Source organism: Aotus nancymaae, unplaced genomic scaffold (genome assembly GCF_030222135.1).
Source record: "Aotus nancymaae isolate 86718 unplaced genomic scaffold, 86718_ANA_hifiasm-v0.15.2.pri h1tg000079l, whole genome shotgun sequence".
Taxonomy (NCBI): Eukaryota; Metazoa; Chordata; class Mammalia; order Primates; family Aotidae; genus Aotus; species Aotus nancymaae.
In genome coordinates this window covers 29336815-29358970 of record NW_026988494.1, presented here as the reverse complement: position 1 = coordinate 29358970, position 22156 = coordinate 29336815, and the positions used below count along the sequence as shown (strand labels likewise).

General features: G+C 50.6%; 1 protein-coding gene across 1 annotated transcript in view; it reads right to left on the bottom strand.

The window, feature by feature from the left end:
* The window catches only part of BLK (BLK proto-oncogene, Src family tyrosine kinase), a 77447-nt gene that overhangs the window by 8073 nt on the left and 47218 nt on the right, over window positions 1-22156 (bottom strand). Inside the window, exons 2-9 of the mRNA XM_012457350.3 lie at window positions 15931-16039; window positions 13153-13204; window positions 11107-11200; window positions 10118-10216; window positions 7535-7638; window positions 2378-2524; window positions 1786-1938; window positions 458-637 (exon numbers count right to left, since the gene is read on the bottom strand). Of these exons, the coding sequence (XP_012312773.2) occupies window positions 458-637; window positions 1786-1938; window positions 2378-2524; window positions 7535-7638; window positions 10118-10216; window positions 11107-11200; window positions 13153-13204; window positions 15931-16038 (937 nt within the window). The 5' untranslated portion in view covers window position 16039. The remainder of the gene's footprint in view (window positions 1-457; window positions 638-1785; window positions 1939-2377; window positions 2525-7534; window positions 7639-10117; window positions 10217-11106; window positions 11201-13152; window positions 13205-15930; window positions 16040-22156) is intronic.

The following is a 22156-nucleotide window of genomic DNA, read 5'->3' as shown; positions in this document are numbered from 1 at the left end:
TGCTGGGGACCTAAGAGGCCATCGAACCGAACCTCTCTGGCCATCCTTGTAAAATATTCACACAGTTCTAAGAGGTTCCCCGACCAGGAAGCAGTAGACCTGGGTGTAGCAGGGTCCCTGCACACCTGGCCTGGGGCCCCTTTGACTTTGCAATGCTCTGTCCCTCCCAGCAGGCACCAAAGAGTGCTGGGCACAGAGGACACACTCCAGAGATGCTGGCTGAACTGCTCCTGAGCGGAGAACGTGGCTCCATCAGAACCACTTCGCCCTCCCGTTTCTCACCCTCCCTCTATCCCTCCGGGCCCCCACACCACGCCGTGCCCTAGGTCTGCAGGACGCTGGCTAACGGCTCCCTGTGGAGACCCCCTGGCCTGGGGAACCCACTGCTGCAATCCCCCTCCTCCTGCTAAGACCGCCCTCCTGCCTCGCTCTGAGGATGCAGCTCTGCGGGCCCCACCTCTGGCCATGTACTCGGTGACAATGTAGATGGGCTCCTTGGTGACCACGGCGTAGAGCCGGACCAGCCGCTCGTGCTGCAGGGTCTTCATCACGTTGGCCTCGCCCAGGAAGGCTTCTGGACTCATGGCTCCCTCCTTCAGCGTCTTGATGGCCACCTTCATGTTGTTTTTGTAGTAACCTGAGCCCAGGGGAGGGAAGAAACCGCTCAGTAGACAGAGACCTTGCTTGGAGGCGATCGCTTAACCAAAATTGGGGTAAGCGCCCAGGAGCCACCCCATTCCAGGTGCCAGAGCTGGAAAGTGCCGCTCTGGAGGCCGTGGTTGCGTGGGGCCTACCTCGTGTCCTAGGCCTTCTGTACGGGGCCTCAGGCAATGGAGGAATGTACCCTGCTTGGGGTCTGTTTCACCTCTCTGCCCCACACCCAAGGTCTGTGTTCTTCTGTCCTGCATGTAACCTGCCCCTTTCCTACCCCTCCCCTATGTAATGTGTCTCTTCTATCACACGATGGCTCCTTGATGAAAATAAGCACACAGTGGGGGCAAACCTGGGCAGGAGGAAGGGGAGTGGGGGTATCCTTCCTTCTGAAGCCCCGTGGCAGACCTGTCCCAGTCCTTAAACTACCTGTATCTCCACACTCTCCCTGCACTCCAGGAAGTCCCCGTGCTCCCTGAAGGGCCGAAGACAACTCTACCTGCCTTTCTAGAGGATCTGGGACTTGCCAGGGACCTGGGTGCAGCTCCTGCCAAAGGCACCTTGCCCCAGGCAACGGAGGACTCGTGAACCAGTCCAGGGATAAAACGGAACACGAGTTTCATATCCTGGTAGGCAGGGGATGGGGCAGGTGTCAGCAGCAATAGAAACGTGAGGACACCGGGCCTGGAGGTTCCGTGACTTGGCCGAAGTCCCACAGCTGCCCCAGCCTGCACTCAGACCCTGGAACCTCATGGCTCAGCACCTTGAACCTCCTGTTTCCATCCGGGTGATGGAAAGCTAAGGGGAGTTAGCGCCATTGCAGCTCAATGAAAAAGCCAGTTGCAGGCAGAGAACGAGGGAGGGAGCGACCTGGGGGCTGGGAGAGCTGGATTCTCTTCCTGCTCTGCCACCACAGTAGGTGACCCAGCTGTTACAACACAGCTCTGTACCTCCTCCGGCTCCTTTGTAAAATGGGTGTCCTTGCCTCTGTCCTCGCTCCCTCCCAAGTCTTCCAGGGGAGGGATGACGCTCTAAAAATACTGAACCTTCAGTCTTCCACAGCCAATTCTGGACTCAGGATACAGCGTGGGTGGAATGTGGGGGAGAAAGACTCCCACATGTGCACACACTTACCCATCCAGACATCGCCAAATTGTCCAGACCCGAGTTTCCTGACCAGCTTGAGAGACTGCCGGGGGATTTCCCATTCATCCTGGGCCCAAGGGTTCTGCGGGGCTAGGCCCACACAGGGCAGGGTCAGCCTCTGGCAGAGACCATCCCCCTTCTCTGCATTAGAGAAGAAAAGGTAGGACTGGGGGTCACCAGAGCAGCCAGGCTCTCTCTTGGGAGCCGTGTCACTCCTAGCTGGGCCCCTCACTCCCCAGCCGCCCCGACCCCCCTGCATGGGCACATGCACACGCCTGCTCATGCGCACACACTCAACTCTCTCTTTGCACAAAGCAGGGCATGCTATCTCTAAAACTGACCTGCTCACTCTAAGACTGAAAATACTTGCTACTTTCTAAGGGGTTCCCTGCTGAGCCAGGAGAGGGTGTTAGGTCCACCAATTCATAGTGCTGAGACCTGCTACCTCCTCAGGTCTAGCTTTGGGATGATCTTCCCTTCCCCCAAGGTGGCACTAATGACCCACACAATTGGGGATCTTATCGAGAGACACAGGGGCTCTTGGCACAAGTCCCCACCCACACTGCACACCCCGTCTTACTAGAATAGTGCTGCACCAGGGCCTGCAGCGAGGGGAAGGTGATCCGGGGGGAGATGTAGTAGCCCCCCTCATCCAGGGAGCGGATCTTATAGTGCTTGATCAGCTCCCCCTGGGTGGTGACATCCTTCACAGACAGGGAGAAGGCACCTGGAGGGTTCACAGAGACACACGCATGAAACACAGGACTGGGGTTTGGGCCTCATCTTAAAGCTTGAAAAAAGTTCCCCAGTGCTGTCCTCCACTGTCACCACTCCCACCACAAGTTCCCTTGCCCTGCATCTCAACTTCTGTGCTTTCGGAAGCCTTCCCTGTAAGCTCCGCCTGACTCTGACCTTGACATCACCCCAGTGTCCCCCAGGGAATCAACCGGGGGATCACAGAGCTCTGTGGCAGGCAGGACATTTTCTCAGTAATCATGTGAGTCTCCACTTGGGGACCTGGTCACTCGGGGACCCTTTGCCAGGGACTGAGAAATCTAGTCTCGTTGGAGGGACTAGGAGCTTTGTTTTCTGGCTATGGAGGATGTCTTTTACTCCTACAGGCAGACAGCCAATCACAGCTGCAAGTACCCATGTCCATGGTGGCGAGCGTAATGAGCTATTCCCAGGGGCTCTGTTCAAATTCATTTGCTGCCTGTTACATGAATCTATCATTTTGTCTTCTGGCTTAATGTTTTCCTGCAGGCAAGTGGCAGCAGATGTCAAGGGTTAAGGACAATAGAAGAGTTAAGAGTTTCCCGATGAGAAGCGTTTTTCCATGAGCTTGATGTTTTTATAAAATGCGTCTGTCCAGCTACCTGAGTACCATGACCCCACCCTCCCCCAACCCATTATTTGGGAGATGGGGTCGCCGGGCCCGGCAGAGTTCTCAGCGGACCATGGGCTCTCTCAGTTCCCCGAGTCCGCGCCTACCAGGAGCAGTACCACACCTCTCCGCCAGGGGTCAGGCGCGGAGCCTCGTTCTTGGTGTGGACGTTGGTTTTCCGCGGTCCCATTTGACTTAAGGTTCTTTCCTTTCCTGTCCATTCCTCCACCTCAACCCCTTCCTCCCTTTCAGTTTCCCTCAGCCAGTGTGCCTCTCTCTCATCACCTACTTGCAAAAGGACGCCCAGAGGCGTGCGCCAGTCCAGTCCATGCCCCCAACCCCAGCCTCAGCCAGGATGCTGCAGACTCTCTTCCCGACCCTGCCCGGATGCGCCTGTGCCCCTAGTCTAAGGAACCTGAGCCTGGCCTGAGGGGGTTCATTAATCAAGGGCTTTCTCCCCATTTTGTAGGCTGCACCTATGTCAGATGCCTCTGGTGATGAGCCCAGGAGCCTGCTCTCCACGCAGTGATGTTGGCCAAGCTCACTGACCTAAAGGCCACCCTCACTAACCTGGGCTGCATTGAGGCCCGGTCCCTGATGGCTGCTGACAATTACGTATTCTTCTTAAAGAGGACCTCAGATCCTATCAGCTTCAGGTTCACAAAACCTGGACCCCCGCCTCTGTAGTATGTCTGGACTGCCCTGGGCAAGAAGGGCTGGCTCTGAGATAACGATTTCTCAGCACTGAAGGACTGCCTGATGCTGAGCTGGGAAGCGAGTCTGTCCTAGCATAGACACCAATAAACTGAGGCTTGACAGGCTCAGGGACACCGTGGAGGCCACAAGGGGTAGGACTCACTCCCCTGCTTCCATCCCTGTCTTGAATCACTGCTGTTGCTCCCATATACAGACGGGGCTTGCTTTGGAGTTGTGTATGTGTGCATATGTGTGTGTAAGGTGTGTACATATCCTGCCCTTTTCCCACCCCCCCCATGTAATGAGTCTCTTCTATCATACGATAGCTCCTTGATGAAAATAGGCACACAGCTGGAGGTAACCTGGGCAGGAGGAAGGGGCGTGGGTGCATATGTGCACATGTGTGCGTGTGTGTGTGTATGCATGTGTATGTGTGCAAGTGCATGTGTTCGTGTGTGTGTGCATATGTGCATGTGTGTATATGTGTGCATATGTGTACATGTGTGCTTGTATGTGTGTGCATGTGTGTATGTGCATGTGTGTGCATGTGTATGTGTGCACAGGTGCCTGTGTATGCACGTATGAGTGTGTGCATGTGTACATATGTGCATGTGTATGCATGATGTGCACGCATGCCTGTCTATGCATGTGCATGTGTGTGCACATGTGTGCATGTATGCATATGTGCATATGTATGCATGGCGTGCACACATGCCTGTGTATGCATGTGTGTGCATGTGTGTGCACATGTATGTGTGCATGTATGCGTATGTGCATGTGTATGTGCATGTGTATGCATGGTGTGCATATATGCCTGTGTATGCACGTGTGTACATGTGTGCATGTGTATGTGTATGCATGGTATGCACACATGCCTGTGTATGCACATGTGTGTGCATGCATGTGCATGCGTGTGCATGTGTATGTGTATACATGTGTACACATGCCTGTGTGTGCACATGTGTATGAGTGTGTGCATGTATGCATATGTGCGTGCGTGTGTGTGCGCATGTGTATGTGCATGTGGTGAGGTGATGATGAACAATCCTGTAGCCCTGGTCCCATCTGGCCAATTCCCAGCTTGGACTGGCTTCCTGGGGTGGACATGGACAGGAAAAGATGTGAGACTCATAGAGAACCCTTCTTCTTCCACACCAGATTGGGCGGGGGGCGGGGGGCGGGGCTTTCACATCAGAAGGCACCTTAGCAATAGGAAATGCTTGAAATATCACTTCTAGGGTGACATGACATGATGTTTGGGATTTGCTTTGAAAGAACAGGGGTGGAGTGGAGGATACAGATGAAACACGACTGGCTCCGTTGACAACTGTTGGAGCTCAGTGATGGGCACCAGGGGTTCCACTGAACTATTTCCTCTACTTCCGTGTATGTTTGAAAGGCTCTACAACAGTCAAACGTTTATGTCATCTCCAGTGACTCCCAAATTGTTTCTTGGACAGAGGTGCTCTACCATAAAAATGGGATAGTGACAATATCCAATATGCATCTAACTATAAAATTTATATATCTATGTGTATGTATATGTATATATAAAACGTTATACAGGCATTGGTGCATTCCAAGAAATCCTGCACAGAGCACCCCAGTTTTCCAATGTACCCCTCCTGCTCCCCAACCTGGTCCTGGCCATTAGTGGGGCAACGGGGCCTAATGATCCAGACAGTCACAGGGTGCTATGACAACTTTCCATACTCTGGGTTTCCACTCTCTGGCTGCTGTCCTTGAGCCACAGATGAAATCAAGGGACAGCCCAAGGGTGCTCCCACCAGGCAACATCCCCATCCATTCTCATCACCCCAACCACAGGAACCAAACTCATATTTCAGTCACTCTCTCTTCCTTCCCTCCTCTGATGTCACTGTCACCATCTCCTCTCCTGTTAAAATTGGCCGCGAGGCTGTAGCCGGTTGCTATGGACAGCTTCCGGATGAGCAAAGCATTCTTCACGTTGTGTGGGAAGTCCCTGGATCACCCTAGCTTGCCACATTGTAGAGCCTGGGAAGCCTCTCAGCCTCTTAGATGATGTGGCCACTGGTGCTTCGGGCTCTGATGCTTACTGCTGGCCTCCAGCAAGTCATTTCCTGTTTCAGGGGGTCACTTTGCCCATCTGTCAAATGGATTTGTATCTTACAGATGAAAAGCTAGTGGCCAGTGAGCACCAGGGACCATAATAGGGTTCAATGCAACACATGCATTAACGGCCCCAGACTGGAAACAACCCAATGCCCACAGCATGAGAATGGCTAACTTGTCCCTGGAACGGTCACACCTGAGATTCTGTAGCAATGAACGTGAACAGGCTTACCATCCCAACCACGTGCATGAATCTGTTACAGGCTGAATCATGTGTGCTCCCAATTCCTATGTGAAAGCCCTAACCCTCAGTCCTAAGAATGTGGCCATATGTGGAGACAGGGCTTTAAAGGGGTGATTAAGGTAAAATGAGTTCATATGGGTGGGCCCTAATCCAATGTGACAGGTGTCCTCATAAACGATTAGGACACAGACACATACGGAGGGACAGCCACATGAGGACATGGAGAAGTCGGCTGTCTGCAAGCCAAGGAGAGAGGCCTCGGGAGGAGCCAATGCTGCCGACACCTCAGTCTTGGATTTCAAGCCTCCAGAGCTGTGACATAACAAACTTCTGTCGTGGAAGCCACCCAGTCTGTGCTACTTTGTTACGGCAGCCCAGGAAACTAACACAGAATCTCACAAACACTGCTGAGTGACAGGAGCAAGTCACAGAGAAAGAAACACAGTGATTCTATCTGCACAAAGCTAAGAAACAGACAAGACCTGGTGGCAAAACCACAGAAAAGCGAGGAAGGGTTTCCACCCGAGTCAGGACAACGGGTAGCTCCTGGGGGTGGGGGTTGAATCAGGAGGAGCCCGAGTCGGGAAGTGAGGGGGGCTCCTGGTGGTCTGGGATGCCCTATCTCTTGGCTGTGGTTACGCAGGGATTTGTGTATTATCACCCTATTTAATTTAGAATTACGCACTCATACTTCGTGCAAGCTTTATATATGATTTCTGTTTTACGCCAAAAAACATTAGGAAGGAAAGAAAGCAAATGACAGAGAAAGCAAGAAAACCCCTGAGGGTAGTGACAGCAAAGTTTTGCTCCGTCATCAGTGGATTTAAACTCGTGTCTAGACTGACATGGGCTCCCCACAATCACTACCCCTTCCCTTACGTCAGGCATAGGCCACTTCCTAACCTATGCTACCTGCAGCCTCTGGCTGAGATGATCTCCAGGGATTCTTTGAGCTCCCCCAATCCTTGATTCCAAAGAAGCTGGTGGTTGAGGGCTCAGGGTTCCCCCTGTCCTGGCCTCCACTGGCCTTGGTGTTCCTGCTGACCAGGCAACATGGTCAGTCTGGCATGGGGCCACCCCTGTCCACCTGGCTTCCCATGCCTGGGTGGTTTCCAGCCTGGACAAGGAGGACTGTTTTTGTGGACAGCCCCCACATCAACTCCCGGGCAGGGCCTGAATTGGGAGGGACACAGGCCCGGAAGCTGCTGGTTCTCCTGGCAGTCACCCCTTCCCCTCTCACTCCAGGGCCAGGCCTCTGGAGAGGGCCTCTCGGGATGGATACGCAGGGCAGGGAAGGCGGGCAAGGCCACCACACCTACCTTTGTTGGTTTCACTCTCTCTGATGAGAAAGGAGCCGGCCTTGTTGACTGGAGCCAGAAGCTGCCTCTCGGCCTCCTTCCGGCTCAGTGATCTAAAGAACCACCTGGAAAACAGCAGGAACTGGCGAACCTCAGAGCGGCCCTGCTCCTCGGAGTATCCCCACTGAGCCTCCCGCCTGAGCTGCCCACCCCCAAGAAATAAAGTCTAGCATTTCTGCTCCCAAGTCGGCCCTGAGCTGCTGCTCTCCGCACCGGGATGGAGTCAGCGCCCTCTGTCCCCCTGCCCTTCCCGTCCTTCCTGTCAGCCCTGGACTCACTGTTTCCTGCAATGAAACAAGGACACTATTTGGGTGACCTTTGTTAATTTTGCTTTGGAAAAATGCACCTGCTCACTCTCTCCAAAGCACAGCTGCGTATCACAGGCACACGCCTGCCTCCTTGCCGTCCGAGCTCTGAAAGAGGCAAACTGCCGAGACTCTCTGAGCAGGGACCCCAGCATGTCCCCTTCAGTATGGGGTCGTTCTGTGTGGGAGAGTCCCACGGTTCCCCACACCATTCTGGGGAAAGATGCAGGGCTCACAGTGCCCAGAGAAGATTCACTGTTGCTGGGCCCCAGTCCTCAGGCAGAGCTGGGCCCTGTGAACAGATTTCTGGGGGCCCTGGCTGGCCGAGTCCAACATTCCCAGCGCCATGGGGACATGGGGGAGGAGAGACTACAGGATTAGAAGGTTGGGATCCTGCTCTCCTGTTAGTTAGTTGGTTCTGAACAAGCCACCCTCCTGGGAGCTTCCGAGGCTAAGCCCTGAGTCCTGCCTGTGGAGGATACAGGGGAGGGTTTGTGGTCACAGTGCCTCCCTGTTAGCCTGTGAGGCCATCAGACACAGGGGACGGTTCCATCCAGGGAAGCCAGGAGAAGGACTGCTCTTGTTTAGCTTAGAAGAGCAGCTTGCTCAGTGTCACATAGCGGCCTGTTCAGTGTCACACAGCAGCCTGCTCAGTGTCTCAGTGTCACACAGCACTCCGCTCAGTGTCACACAGTGGCCTGCTCAGTGTCTCAGTGTCACACAGCAGTCTCCTCAGTGTCACAAAGCGGCCTGCTCAGTGTCACACAGCGGCCTGTTCAGTGTCACACAGCAGCCTGCTCAGTGTCTCAGTGTCACACAGCACTCTGCTCAGTGTCACACAGTGGCCTGCTCAGTGTCTCAGTGTCACACAGCAGTCTCCTCAGTGTCACAAAGCGGCCTGCTCAGTGTCACACAGCGGCCTATTCAGTGTCACACAGCGGCCTGCTCAGTGTCACACAGCGGCCTGCTCAGTGTCACACAGCAGTCTGCTCAGTGTCACACAGCGGGGTCTGCTCAGTGTCACACAGCGGCCTGCTCAGTGTCACACAGCGGCTTGCTCAGTGTCACACAGCGGGGTCTGCTCAGTGTCACACAGTGGCCTGCTCGGTGTCTCAGTGTCACACAGCAGTCTCCTCAGTGTCACACAGCAGTCTGCTCAGTGTCACACAGCATCCTGCTCAGTGTCTCAGTGTCACACAGCAGTCTGCTCAGTGTCACACAGCATCCTGCTCAGTGTCAGTGTCACACAGTGGTCTGCTCAGTGTCACACAGCAGCTTGCTCAGTGTCACACAGCAGCTTGCTCAGTGTCACACAGTGGTCTGCTCAGTGTCTCAGTGTCACACAACAGTCTCCTCAGTGTCACATAGTGGCCTGCTCAGTGTCACACAGCATCCTGCTCAGTGTCTCAGTGTCACACAGCGGTCTGCTCAGTGTCACACAGTGGCCTGTTCAGTGTCACACAGCGGTCTGCTCAGTGTCACACAGCGGTCTGCTCAGTGTCACAGTGTCACACAGCAGTCTCCTCAGTGTCACACAGCAGTCTGCTCAGTGTCACATAGCGGCCTGCTCAGTGTCACACAGCGGCTTGCTCAGTGTCACACAGCAGCTTGCTCAGTGTCACACAGTGGTCTGCTCAGTGTCTCACAGCAGTCTCCTCAGTGTCACATAGCGGCCTGCTCAGTGTCACACAGCATCCTGCTCAGTGTCTCAGTGTCACACAGCGGTCTGCTCAGTGTCACACAGTGGCCTGTTCAGTGTCACACAGCGGTCTGCTCAGTGTCACACAGCGGTCTGCTCAGTGTCACACAGTGGCTTGCTCAGTGTCTCAGTGTCACACAGCAGTCTCCTCAGTGTCACATAGCGGCCTGCTCAGTGTCACACAGCGGTTTGCTCAGTGTCACACAGTGGCCTGCTGAGTGTCACACAGCGGCCTACTCAGTATCTCAGTGTCATACAGCAGTCTGCTCAGTGTCACACAGCATCCTGCTCAGTGTCTCAGTGTCACACAGCGGTCTGCTCAGTGTCACACAATGGCTCGCTCAGTGTCACACAGTGGTCTGAACTTGTCATCTGGAGCCAGCAGAGGGGCCTTTCCAGCAGAGCTAATTTCCTGTCCCCGCTTTGCTGGTGCCTGCGGGCTCCCTGGTCAGTCCCATTCTGGACCTGCCCTGCCTAGCAGCCCAGGGAGCAGAGACAGTGACTGCACCTTGGCTCCAGGGGGCTTCCCATGCCACCTACCTCTCCACTTCCAGGCTCTCCACTCGGGCCACGAAGTTGCTGGGCACATAGCCTTCTCTTCCTGTGACAAGCGACTTGGCCAGCCACCAGGCTCCAGTTCTAGCGGGAGCAGGGGAAACAGAGCTGTGATCATGGCCCCTGTGGGCCCATCTCTGGGCAGCTCCCAGGCTTCCTCAATGCCATCTCTCCCTGGAAGGCAGAGAATCCGCAGACGTAGACAGTACGGGAGGCAGGAAGGGGCTGTGCCCGCTGCTCCGTGGTATGGTGGGTATCTGGGTAAGCTCTAGGGGGAAGAGCTTATCTATACAGCCTGACCAGCCCAAGAGGACCCAGGGCTCCGGCCAGCAGCCTTCCTCTTGATGAATGGGATGTGTTCGGAGCTTGGTAAGGGACTTGGGACAGGCTTGAGGAAGACACAGTTGGGCGGCCTGTATAGGATCAACAGTCAGGACTTTCTTGAGCATGGCTCAAGGTCACTGCAGAACTTCAAGAACAAAATCAGACCCTCAGAGCTCCACGGGACAAGGCTGGTCACTCAGAGAGCAGGCCTAGACGGAGTTTCTGAGAAGGACACGGAAATGAGCTAAAGCAGGACGGGTGTGTGTAATCCATGTGGGTGCCTGACTTGAGAAGGAGACAAATATGGACACGATTGACTTAAATGCAAGGCTCTCAAGGAACAGCCAGACTGGCTTGCATAAAGGACAAGGTCCACATGCCCGAAGGAGTCAGGAGGGCTGCATGGAGGTGGTGGCATGGAACGTGGGCTTTGAAGGATGAGCAGGAAGTTGTGAATGGAAATCACTTCACCAGAAAGACTCTGGAGAGGAGGATGAACGGGCCAAGTTCAAGAAAATGCTGGGGCCAGGGATGGGGGCGGGGCAGTGGGGAAGATTTCTGGGGTCAGCCACGGAGGATGTGGTGGGCAGAGGAGGGAAGGATGTGGCGGGAGTCCTGCAGGGACAGGGGACGGCGTCCTGGAGCCTCACCCCTTCAGGACCTGTAGCTTCTCCCCCTTCAGCATCTGCAGGTCCCGGTCATTCACGGCGGCGTAGTCATAGAGGGCTACCACGAAATGCTCGTCTGAAAGGAACGAGGGAGAGATGACCAACACCCGGGCCCCCAAGAGGGAGGGAGGGCTGGGGTGAGCCTATAATGGGAGCGACCTCTGGCTACCAAGAGGGACAGGCTTCTGCTTGCCCATACTGGAGATGACGCGCTCATCCAGAACAGGCCCCCACCCCCGCCTGTGACCCCACCTGTGACCACACCAGGACGGGCTGCCCCGAGAGCCCATCCTGTCCTCCTTTCTGGACCCACTAAGAAGCCCCATGGCCTGGGCAGGGCGTGTGTGAGGGCGCTGATGGCCAGAGGTCAGCACAGGGAGGCAGCCACTACTGGGCTGGCGGCCTCAGGCCCACACCGGAAGCCAGCGCTGGCAGTCTCTCATCTTCTTATCCCACACCTGGTCTCAGAGGCCTGTGAGCTCCTCTTCTCCTTTTCTTCCTCTGCCTCCTCCCGCCTCTATGCCCAAGAGGGGTGGTCTTGCCACGTGGCAGCTGGAGCCCTGGCCTCCCCACTGCCTGTGCCCGAGCACTGCCACACTGCCTGTGGCTGCCAGTGCCCCACGGACCCCCTGACTTGCTGGCAGGCCCTGGATAGAAGGAGCAAGACAGCTCGGGAGCTTGAAGCATCATCTTCAAATGAGCACTTCTGTGACGAGGGTTCTGTGCACAGCCCTGGGAGCCACAGGACCCACCTGGTGAAGGTCACATGGAGAGCACTTAGCTTCCCCGGGTGAGGTGGCTCAGCTCTGTCACTGAGCTGAGGGGTGTGACCTTGGGCTGGTCACTTCTTCTCAGCAGGAAAGAAGGGGTTGGAATAGGCGACAGCAGTTCCCTGCAGTTTTAAGATCCGAGTTCTGCTCACGAGTGTCACAGATTCTGAGCTTTCCCAGGGAAGGAGTCGCCTCTACCCGTTGTCACCCCTTCGCCATTCCTGGGACAGAGTCGCGCCCTGTGTGCTGAATGCCCAGTGCACGTGGCGTGAGCAGATTAATGGGTGAGACCCAGGCTGGCTGAGGCAGCCTTTCCCCATGCTGTGTGGACATGGATGATGAGGAGGCTGCGGGAGGTCACTGTGAACAAGGCAACCTCCTGGGAGCGCCCGAGGGTGGAGCCTCTGGCCCAGGAAGGCCAAGCTCATTCCCTAAGGCATCCAGCAGGCTGGCCCACCAGAGCAGAAGTGGAGTCTGGGGACCGGGCACAGTGGCTCATGCCTGTAATGCCAGCACTTTGGGAGGCTGAGATGGGCAGATCACCTGAGATCAGGAGTTCGAGACCAGTCTGACCAACATGGTGAAATCTTGTCTCTACTAAAAACATAACAATTAGCTGGGTGTGGTTGTGTGTACCTGTAATCCCAGCTACTCGGGAGGCTGAGGCAGGAGAATCACTTGATCCCGGTAGGTGGAGGCTGCAGTGAGCTGAGATCACAACACTGCACTCCAGCATGGGTGACAAGAGCAAGACTCTGTCTCAAAAAAGAAAAAAAGAAAAAAGGTGACGTCTGGGGACCAGGGAGGGGGCATGGCTGGTTAGGTGGTCAGCAGGGGACTGTCGAAGTGGCTGGGAGGGGGAAACAAGAGAGCGCCCTCTACGGGGAGTGGACCAGGGCTGGAGGCAAGGGCCTGGAGCCTCTGCCCAGCCTCTGAGTTTGGGAGTTAGACTCTTTGCAAGCTTGGGTTTGATGATGGTGTGTGTCTTCTCTGGGACCCTCGTTTTTGTTCTTGTTTATAGTTTGTAAAGTCTTTCATTTTTTAAAAGTCCCACCCAGGCTCAGGCAAACTAAAGAAATTCATGCTTGGTTCCTGAAGACACCCCCAAGAGGCACGGAGCCTGGACCCCACTCAGCTTCCCCTCTTTCTCTTCTCCAGCTCTCAAGCTGCTCCTGACTATTTCCTGTTCCAACTCCACAAGGCTGGAACCTGGGGGAGGGGGCCGTGGAGACTCAGCTTCCCACACCACCCTTCTTACCTTCGTCCAGGTGTTCCTCGGGCGGTGGAGGAGTAAGGTGATTAAAGACGACCTTGGGTAGAAACCATGCATGAGTTATTTCAGTCCCTGCCGCGGGCGAGGGGCCTGGGGGGATGGATGAGGCTGCTGAGCAGGCAGCCAGGTTATCTCCGGGGACCCACTGTGGGAGGAGAGGCAGCTGCCAGTGGGGGCTGCACAGGGAAATTCTGAACCCAGGGACCAGCACCACCCTCAGATAGACCCCCACCCTCTGCTGCCTTCGCCCTGACCGCGTGGGGGACCCCCCCAGGGTGGATAAGAGGTAGCTGTGGAGAATGAGGGGAAGCCCAGTCACTTGGGCTTAACATTCTGGCTCTACCACTGAAAGAGCAAACTGAAAATGGGTATTTGTGGACAAGAAAAAATATTTAACAAGCATATTTCCCCAAAACTCAACAAACATATTGGTAGATATATATCCTGTAAAGAAATGTTTGCGTATGTGTACGAGGAATCGTGTGTAACAGTGCTCCTAGCAAAAATAATAATACAGAAACAATTTTCTTTCTTTTTTTTTTTTGAGATGGAGTCTCGCTCTGTTGCCCAGGCTGGAGTACAGTGGTGCAATGTTGGCTCACTGCAATCTCTGCCTCCTGGTGCACGTGGTGTGAGCAGGTTTCCCCATGCTGCGTGGGCGTGGAGGATGAGGAGGATGCAGGAGGTCAAAAAAAAATTCAAGAAATTCTCATGCCTCAGCTTCCCGAGTAGCTGGGATTACAGGTGCCTGCCACCATGCCCAGCTAATTTTTGTATTTTTAGTAGAGATGGGGTTTCACCATGTTGGACAGGCTGATCTTGAACTCCTGGCCTCAAGTGATATGCCCTCTTCGGCCTCCCAAAGTGCTGGGATTACAGGCGTAAGCCATCATGCCTGGCCAATAGATAATTTTAAAAAGTGGAACTAACCCTCATGACAAAGAATAAACAAATTACAGTATGCTCATGCAATAAAATTAATGAGCTGTAGCCACGTGCATCAATATCGGTATATCTTACATGCATAACACAGAGCCGAAACCCCAGTCTCAGAAGCATATGTGATGCTGGATGTAGCTGATTTAAAGCTTACAACATGAAAAATGAAACTAATTATTGTTTAGGGGTATATACATATGTGATAATACTAAAAAGCAAAGCCTGGCTAATTTTTGTATTTTTTAGTAGAGATGGGGGTTTCACCATGTGGGCCAGGCTGGTCTTGAACTACTGACCTCAGGTGATCCACCGGCCTCGGCCTCCCAAAGTGCTGGGATTACAGGTGTGAGCTACTGCACCCAGCCCAATATTCTTTTTTTAATTCCATATTTATTGAACACAGTTTTGAAGCAGCATTTTGCAAAACGCTATGTATGTATGTTTCTATGAAAGGGTCTTGCAGTAGCTCTGAAGAGCTAACCCTGGTGACTCTACATAGTGGAATAAAGAGTAATTATAGTTTCTTCCATAATTAATATGTATCATGTGACTTTTTTAAGTTAAAAAAACTCCAGGTGCTATTACTTATTACCATAAAACTTTGGGGAATTAATCAGTCCAAGTTCAAGTTTCCCCATTTGATCAATTATTTATTCAACAAACGTCTTACGGTTGTGTGCTGAGCCTGGCATGAAACTGGGACACAGACAGATAAGAGAACTGGGTTCATCTAGGAAGTGGGATTAGTAATCCCTGTCTCCCCATCAGGCCCCTGCTAAGATAAAGAGATGACCACGTGGGCATGAGGACAGCGCAGGGGAGAGGGTCCAGGCATGGCTCCCAACTGCCCCAAACCAAAAGGAGGTCACTGGTCAGGGAGTGGGAGGCATACAGAGTCATCTAAAACACGCCTTCAGCTCAGGCGCAGTTGCTTATGCCTGTAATCCCAGCACTTTGGGAGACCGAGGAGTGTGGACCACCTGAGGTCAGGAGTTCGGGACCAGACTGGCCAACATGGTGAAAGTCCATTTCTACAAAAAATACAAAAATTAGCTGGGCATGGTGGCATTTGCCTGTAATTCTAGCTACTCAGGAGGCTGAGCCATGAGAGAGAATCGCTTGAACCTGGGAGGCGGAGGTTGCAGTGAGCCAAGGTTGCACCACTGCACTCCAGCCTGGGTGACAGAGCAAGACTGTCTCAAAAAAAAAAAAAAAAAGGCATCTTCAGACATGCAGTAGTAGCCATCAAAGGGCACTAACTGCTTTATAAAGAAATCAAACTGCATGACTAGGAAGACGCATTCCCCAGCAATAGACTTTTCACTTGAAATTTCACTTTTTTTTCCTTTGGAAAGTTTTTCTCATTTAAAATGCCCAAGGCATTCCAGTAAAACCTGAGAGCCTGCTCGGGAGGTGAGGACAGGCACCCTCCTGTTTCATGATGCTTATCTCAGGAGAGCAGGCGCTTTGCAATTCCATGTAGGAGCCAAGGGTCTCCGGGAGCTGCTGGGGAGAAGAGAGGCAGTGGCTGCAGCTAGATACCCGCATCCTCCCTTATGACACCCTCTCCCCAAGCTGACCTTTTAAATTTCTTATTCTCTTCCATGCTGCCCTTGAGAAATGAGCTCCGGCTAAGAATTACTGGGCGCTAACCAGGCCGGGTCCTGTGTGTGTTGTATTGCATGGCACACCTACTTACACAGTGCAGCTCGTTACATCCTTATCAGGAAGGCACTTTTGCTATAACCCATTTTACAAATGTGGACATTAAGGCATAGGAGAAGTAAGTAACCTGCTCTTGGCCGGGAGTGGGGGATCACTCACCAGGGGCGGCAGTGGTGGGGGGGCCTTGTCCTGGGCGCTGGCCTTCAGGGGGCTCCATCGGCCCTTGTCCTTCTCCTTGACCTGCCTTTTGCTGCTCACCATCCCCATCCTGTTCGAGGCACACAGCAGACGGAGGATATGAGAGGGCAGGGCCTCAGATCACTCTGTTACAGAGGGGCTCCCCAGCCCCTTCCGGGAGGCAGGCTACAAAGGTGGGGTGGAAGTGGGAAAGCAAAGACCTCACAGTCAGAACATGGGTACAAGTGGGTGGGTGAGGTAAGTGTGCGCCCATCTTTCTTCAGGGGTCCATAGAGCAGAAAGCACGGCATTTAGCACACAGAAATCATCTGGCTGGAGATAACCGCCAGAGACCACTGGGGTGGATCCGGGTCCTCAGGGGACGGGAGCCTGAGCAGGAGGCCATGTGGTGTTCTGGAAAGAGCCTACCGACGTGTCTGGGGCTCTCTGGGTTTAGTCTTCACATTGTCACGGGCTGTGTCACTTGGGAAAGTGACATTTTCTCTCCAGGCCCATTAGCTCTTCGGTAAACAGCAGGGGCTTTGTTAGAACATGACTAAGGCTCTCTTGCACTCAGATTTGTGGGGGACACACTGTATACATTTACGACAGGCTGACAGCACAGGCGTCGGGGCCCAGCTGCCGCTTCACAGTAACATCGGGGGTCTCCTTAAAGCGGGGAAGTTGTGGTCAGGTTTTTTCCTTCGGTAAAGAGTCTTAGGATGGCAGATGCGGGAAAGACCCTTTTGACGCCACCAACACCACCATGTTGTCACCATCCTCATTCCAGGTGTGCTACTTATATATTAAGGAGCTTGCTCAGAGTCAAACAACTGGCCGGTGCAGAGCCAGCTGGAGTCCAGTCTGACCTGAGACCCCTGCACTCCTGCGCTTACATCAGCCTCTTCCCAGAGACGCAGACATCACAGAGAGGAATCACCCAAGTCCCCACACTTGTCAGAAGGCCGTGCTGTTAGTGGCAATTTCTTTTGGATGTATGCACCATATTTCATCAATTCTAAGATGGACCGTTTTCACGTTTCAATGTCTCTGAACTGGGAGTCCTCTTACAATGGAGGATGCTTTGCAATATAATTAGTAATAGCATATTTTTTCTATTTTAACGATAAATTAAACGTTAGCCTTCCTATCAGGGGTGTCTTACATTAAATGAAACACAGTCATGTATTTCTCCCAGAGAGTTGAAAGCACCTTCTTCACATCATTTCTCCTCAAACCCACTTTGAAAAAGAAAATACTGTAATAATTTTCGATATAGGACGGCAAACCACAAAAGCAAAAAATTCACAAGTGTGTTTTGTAAAGTATGTCTTGCATACAGAACACATAATACTTTACAGTTTTAAGGAATGACACTTTTTACATAGAAGAATTTATGTGAGCTCAGATCAGCTTTATGTAACTTCAGATCACCACCAAGTGAATTATAGTGCCAGGGTTACAAGTATCACTTCGGTTTTCAGAGATTTAGGGATTCAGAAGTTTGAATAAGAGATTATGGCTGGGCACAGTGGCTCAGACCTGTAATCCCAGAACTTTGGGAGGCTGAGGTGGGCAGATCCTTGAGGTCAGGAGTTCGAGACCAGCCTGGCTAACATGATAAAACCTTATCTTTAGTAAAAATATAAAAGTGGTGGTATAGGCCTGTAATCCCAGCTACTTGGGATTAGAGATTACGGGTTTGGCTGGGCACAGCGACTCATGCCTGTAATTCCAGCACTTTGGGAAACTGAGATGGGCAGATCACTTGAGGTCAGGAGTTGAGACCAGCCTCACTAACACAGTAAAATCCTGTCTCTAGTAAAAATATAAAAACTGGTGGCACAGGCTTGTAATCCCAGCTAATCGGGAGGCTGAGGCAAGAGAATCATGTGAACTCAGGAAGTGGAGGTTGTAGTGAGCTGAGATTATGCCATTGCACCCCAGCCTGGGCAACAGAGTGAGACTCCATCTCAAAAAAAAAAAAAAAAAAAGAGAGAGAGAGAGAGAGAAAGAGATATTCTGGGTTTGTAGTTTGTATTGGGAATGGCTACTGAATTTTACCAGGTGCCCATTCAGTATCTATCAATATGATACATTTTCACCTTTAATTTGTCAACGTAATAAATTATATTGGTAAATTTTCTGTTATTGAAACATCCTTGCATTCCTGGAATAAAAGCTATTAGATTACAGCATATTAGTCTATTCAGCACACAGATGGATTCTTATTTGCTAATTATTTTATTTTATTTGTTTTGAGACAGTGTCTCACTCTGTTACCTAGGCTAGAGTGCGATGGCCTAATCTTGTCTCACTGCAACCTCTGCCTCCCAGTCTAAGGTGATTCTCCCACCTCAGCCTCCAAGGTAGCCAGGATGACAGGCATGTGCTACCATGCCCTACTAATTTTTTTTGTTGTTATTATTATTTTTTGGTAGAGACAGGGTTTTGCCGTCACACAGGCTGGTCTCAAACTCCAGAGCTCAAGCTACCCGCCCACCTCAGACTCCCAAAATGCTGAAATTACAGGTGTAAGCCATCATGCTTGGCCCTATTTGCTAATATTTTATTTAGAATCAGAATCTGTATTCCCAAGGGAGATTTGTCTAGGAGGCATTAGCATTAACCTGCACTGGCTTTGTAAGGAGTATTGAGGAGCTCTCTCTTTGCTGTCTTATGGTCTTGAGTGGCTTCATAACATTGGGGTTATCTGCTCTTTACAGGCTAAATAGAACTCAGCTGTGAAGCCATCTGTGTCTGGGGCCCTTTCAAATAGTAAACCTTTAAAGACATTTCCAATTTTTTCTATAGGAATGATCTATTCTTGTTTTTCTCCTCCTTGTGCCATTCTGATGATTTATATGATTTATAGGACATCTTTAATTTCATCTACATCTTCTAATTTGTTGCCATAAAGTTTTATGTAGTATTGTCTGTAATTATTATACTCGGTTCTCTTTTTTGATTGTGATTTTTTTCTTCTTCTTAATATAAGTTGGATGTTATTTTAATTAAAATTATAATTCATAATTGGATAAAATCATCTGAAGCTCTATATGACTAAATTAAGTTTTAACCTAGTTTTATAATTATGAAATAGAAGATTGTGATCAAAACAGCATGAAATTGGAATAATAAAAGTAGACAACAATCATCAGAGCAGAATAAAAAACATACAGATTTTGGTGAATATAGGAACTGCATATATGAAAAAGATCGCATTTTAATTCAGTAAAAAATTGATAGTTTATTTCAATAAGTGGTATTGGAAAAATGGCTGTTTACTTTAAGGAAAATATAATTGATCCCTGACCTCACACCATATTAAAAATAAATTCTAGGTGTACTGATGAAAAAAATAAAAAACAAAAATGTAATTAAAAGAAATGTAAGAAACTGTGTGTATAACCCAGAGTTTGGAGACAACTATTAGCAAAGATAGAATAGTCAGAAGCTAAGAGAGGACAAAATATGTACAAATTCATAAACATTAAAAGTATTAGATGGTATAAGAAACTACCCATGAAGTCTGTAGATAAGCAATAGATTGGGTAAGAGATTGCAAAGCATCAGATAAATGCCTATTCAGAATAGATACAAAGCTCATAAAATATTGACAGGAAGTATATTGTAGCATATAATCCATTCAATAGAAAAATGTGTAAAGATAAGAAATAAGAAGTTAGTGCAACACGAATCCAAATAGTAAAGTGTTTATTATAATTATTGTTTCATTTGTTCCTTCCCACTCCATTTCTAGGATTAACCTTCTGTGAGGGCTGGAATCTTTGTTTTATTCATTGTTGAATCCAAGTTGCTAAACCAATGTCTGACACAGAGTGTGGGCTTAATAAATGTTTATCAGACAAAACATGAAATATTATTGGAAGACGCAGTCTTTTAAATTCTTTTAGAAGTCAATCTTTTAAATACTGTTAAAATAAAAAGGCACACATACCTTTTGATTTTCAGTCCCGCTCTGGACTATCTCAGATTAATAAAACATCATTATATAGACATATATGAGGGACGAAAATGTTTGTTGTAGCAATAGTTGGAGCAACAATCCCCTCCTCTACAAAAAATCCCAAACAAAAAAACGACGATGTAACTGCTCAGCAATTAAAGATTGTTGAATAAATTTACACTCTACAAATCTCTCAAATATCATACAACCACCAAAAAAATGTGCTGGAGCTTCACCAGTGATGTCAAGAGTAATTTCTATGCCATGTTGTGACATGAGAAAAGCAAGACCCGAAGAGGTACAGAGGGAATCCCATATTTGCAAACATCGAATAAAAAGAAAAGAAACCCCTATTCAGGTGTGTGCAGTGTTTGCATATTACACAGAGAGAGGCTGGGGAGGATGAACATCAAGTTGTTTACTGTGGCTATTGCTAGAGGGAGGGAGAGATACAAAACAGAGGTGTAAGGAAAAAAAAAGCAGACTTAAAAAACTGTGTGTTTGCTAATGCAAAGCAGTGCCCTGAAAACATATTTTCTCAACAGTGAATACTGTTCTATTGTGGATGATAGGACTTCATGTGACTTTTACTTTCTTTCTTGTAGTTGTATATATTTCTTGAATTCTTTAATACTAAGCATATATTACTGATACAAGCAGAAAAATAAAAGGAGGATGTGAGTGATTTGCCTGGCAACAGAGGGGTATAAGGCCCGGAGCCTGTAGTTCTTAACAATGACCACTAAGTGGCCAGCCAGGACTACCTGAGCCTCAGGCCTTTCCTGGCCTCTCTCAGCCTCCCTGGCTCAACGAAGGGCCAGTGGTCTGCAGCTCCTAGTGCATTCCCCAGACTTGGACTCATACTTCCACATCTGCCCAGGTAACCAGCCCTCTTGTCTTCCTTAGTCCTGCCAGCCATATTGCCATTGACTTTAAGCTTCCTGGCAAAAACCTGTGTCCACTGAAACTACATAATTGAACACTGATTGTTCAATTTATTGAACAAAGAACTGGATAAAAAGTAAAATTCCTAAAATTAAATGACCCCCTACTTACACTTCTATGTCCTGCGACTCCTTAGCAGTGTGTGTGCAAGTGATTTTGCATGGCTCTCACGAGTACCTGGGGTCTCTATGGGTCCCCCTACACCACTGGCTCTGACTGGAGACCTGGGTTACCCAGGAGGCCATGTGATAACCAGGGCTATCACTGGTGCTCTGGCTGCACCCAGCAGTTTCAGGTTGGGTGGAGCCAGGAAGTGCAGAAGTCCAGACAGAGGCAAAATGCAGCACACACCGGCTGGGGCCCCAGGTGGCTTTGCTGCACTGGGGGAGGGTGTGAATCTGTGTATGGTTGTGAGAGAGTGGGAGAGGAAGCACGCACACTTATGTGCACCTGTGTGTGTGTGTCTGTGTGTGAGAGAGAGGGCATGCGTGTGAATACACCCATGTGTATGTGCTTGAAGATGTGTTTGTATATGTGTGTGTGCTTGTGTATTTGTGCACGTATATATGCATGTGCGAGACAGCATGCCTGTGCACGGTGTGCATGTGTGGGGATGGTGAGGGGAGTTAGCAAGAGGAGGGGAAGGGGAGTTGTTTGTTTCTTTGAAACCAGTTCGGCCCTCTGTGCAGACCTTCACCGATCAATGTTTGCCTGGGGAGGTGCTCAAATGGCCTGACACACAGCTTCAGTCAAACAAGGGGTGTGGTAGAGGCAACAACTAAAAACAGAAAAACTAGAAACCCCTGATTTGCACTTGGCTAGCATGTCATGGCTGAAAAGTACTTGACAGATCACAGGTGTTTTTTTAAAAATATTAATGACAGCCTCCATAAATTGGTTACAATTATCCTCATTTTACCACTGAAGAAGGAGAGGCCAGGTGCCTTGCTAAGGTCATGCTGAAGGTGGCAGAGCTGGCAGCTGGAGGGTGTTGCTGTCTCCAGGGCTGCTGGAGCCCTCTGCACAAAACAGGTACACGTGTAGCCCTGCCTGAGGCTCTGTGTCCCTTGTGTGGGGGACAGTTCAGATTCCCTGTCCCCCACCATGGCAAAATAGTTTTGCTATTTTGTACCTGGAAACCTTGCCATGTTATGTGCCGGAAGCTTTGCCTTTCTGACTTAACTTGCCAGACATAGATGGGCAGCATCCAGGTAGAACAGGGGAACCTACTGGCAAAGCTGAGGCTCAGCCTGGGTGTTGCAAACACAGTGCCATGCCAGCTGCCCATGTGAG